This window comes from Myotis brandtii, unplaced genomic scaffold (genome assembly GCF_000412655.1).
Source record: "Myotis brandtii unplaced genomic scaffold, ASM41265v1 scaffold940, whole genome shotgun sequence".
Lineage (NCBI taxonomy): Eukaryota > Metazoa > Chordata > Mammalia > Chiroptera > Vespertilionidae > Myotis > Myotis brandtii.
Window position 1 is genome coordinate 489676 of NW_005371877.1, and position 1616 is coordinate 491291.

Consider the following 1616-nt stretch of genomic DNA (forward strand, 5'->3'; position numbering starts at 1 on the left):
GGGCCCCGCAGCCTCCTGACCCGAACAGGGCTCTTCCGGGGCCTTGGCTGCCCCGTGTTTGGGGGACGGGGCCCTGTGTGGTGTCCTCCCTGCTCCGGGGTCTCCGAACGGAAGCCTGCCCTTCGCCTGCCTCCCCAGGTGCCCCAGATGGTGCACCCCGACCTCCGAGCCCTGGGTGTCTGCCTGCCTGCGGGTGGGCTGGTCCTGCCCCCTGGAGGGCGGGCGCAGCAGCACTGTGTGCACCCAGATCTGAGGCGCGGGGCACGGCCAGAACACCCTGACTCGGGACCAGAGGCCTCAGCGGCCCCAGCCCACCCCAGGCCTGGGGGGGAGGACGAGGGAGGACGGGAGAGCCCCGGTTCAGAGGCCCCGTGGCCAACAGTGCCCGCTGTCCCTGCTCTGCCACAGGGTGGAGGTCATCGCCAAGCAGCTCGGGGGGCTGAGAGAGCAAGAGAAACGCATCCGGGGCCTGGAGTCACAGGTGGGCTGCCAACCAGACCCTGCCCCCTCCAGGCTAAAGCCGCAGCCAGGCTGGGCTCAGCACCCCCTGCCCAGCCACCACCTAGAGCAGGGGTGCCCTCCCTAGAGGGATCCTGTCCCCTCGACACACCCCTGGAGCCGTGCCCTCCCGCCCTCTTCCTTCGAGTGAAGGCAGGGTCCTGGCAGGAGGGCGGGAGGGTCCGGGGGCTCGGCCTGGACGCCTCTCCCTCTGGCAGGTCAACTACTGCACGGTGCTCCTGGCCTCCGTGGCCGACAGGCTGCCCCTGGGCAGTGCCCACCACAGTAAGTGTGTCTGGGAGGCCCTGTCCCTGCCCCCTGCTGCCCCGCCGGTCCCGTGCAGAGATGCCCTCTGGCCAAACCCCTGACCCAGCCAGGCCTGAGGGTGGTCTCACAGCCCCCAGGGGTCCCAGGCTCCCCGGGCGGTCGCCTCTCCCTCCCCTCGGCCCCTCCCCCTCCCTCCCCTTAGCCCCTCCCTGGGCACTGCAGTGAGCAGCCCTCCCCACGCCTGCCCCCAGACTCTTGGAACTTGGCCGTGGGGAGTCGGCAGGCTCCTGCTGAGCGTGGAGGGGCCGGGGGAGCAGAGACCACCCAGAGGCCGGCCGGCCCGCTGCTCTCGGACACCTGAGCCACTTGGACCGTCAGCACACGGGCCCCCTCTCCCGGAGCCCTAGGCCCAGACCGGGTGGGTGGGGGCCATGGCCCTTGGCAAGCTATCCCAGGTCCAACCCACACACTGTGCCCCCCCATGCCTTCATCAAAAGGAGCCTCAGAGCTGCCCGCCAGCTGGCGCCAGGACAGCGAGCGCTCACCGAGCCCCGTCCACCTCCCGCCTTGGGGCCCACACCAACCTACCCCCTACCCAACCCCCACCTGCTAAGAAAGTGATGGCTTTGACGTGCCGGCTGGAGCGTCTGCCTGTGCCTGTCGCTCCCGCCCGCGCCCCCTGAAGGCGGCTTCACCTGGGACGGAGCCTGGAGAACAGGCCTCACCCGGTCTGCACCCCACACCCGTGGGCCCTGGGAGGCATTCAGGTCGCCGAGTTGTGGACCCTGTGCCGCGAGAAAGGCTCCCTGGCCCGTGGGTTGGGGTCAAGGCGCCCCCGCCCCCATGCGAGG

At 70.9% G+C, this 1616-nt stretch overlaps 1 protein-coding gene across 1 annotated transcript; it reads left to right on the plus strand.

Moving 5' to 3' along the window:
* Positions 1 to 45: 45 nt before the first annotated feature.
* LOC106724721 (cuticle collagen 10-like) lies at positions 46 to 1610 on the plus strand. The gene is made up of 3 exons (XM_014533111.1): positions 46 to 481; positions 717 to 783; positions 1017 to 1610. Exons 1-3 carry the CDS (start codon positions 148 to 150, stop codon positions 1057 to 1059), a joined length of 444 nt encoding a protein of 147 aa, XP_014388597.1. The 5' UTR covers positions 46 to 147; the 3' UTR covers positions 1060 to 1610.
* Positions 1611 to 1616: the final 6 nt, after the last annotated feature.

Excerpts from the sequence above, each read along its gene's own strand:
- LOC106724721 (XM_014533111.1), top strand. The coding sequence starts at position 148 with ATGGTGCACCCCGACCTCCGAGCCCTGGGTGTCTGCCTGCCTGCGGGT. Across the intron at positions 482-716 it reads TCCGGGGCCTGGAGTCACAG|GTCAACTACTGCACGGTGCT; the intron begins GTGGGCTGCCAA and ends TCCCTCTGGCAG. Across the intron at positions 784-1,016 it reads CCTGGGCAGTGCCCACCACA|ACTCTTGGAACTTGGCCGTG; the intron begins GTAAGTGTGTCT and ends GCCTGCCCCCAG.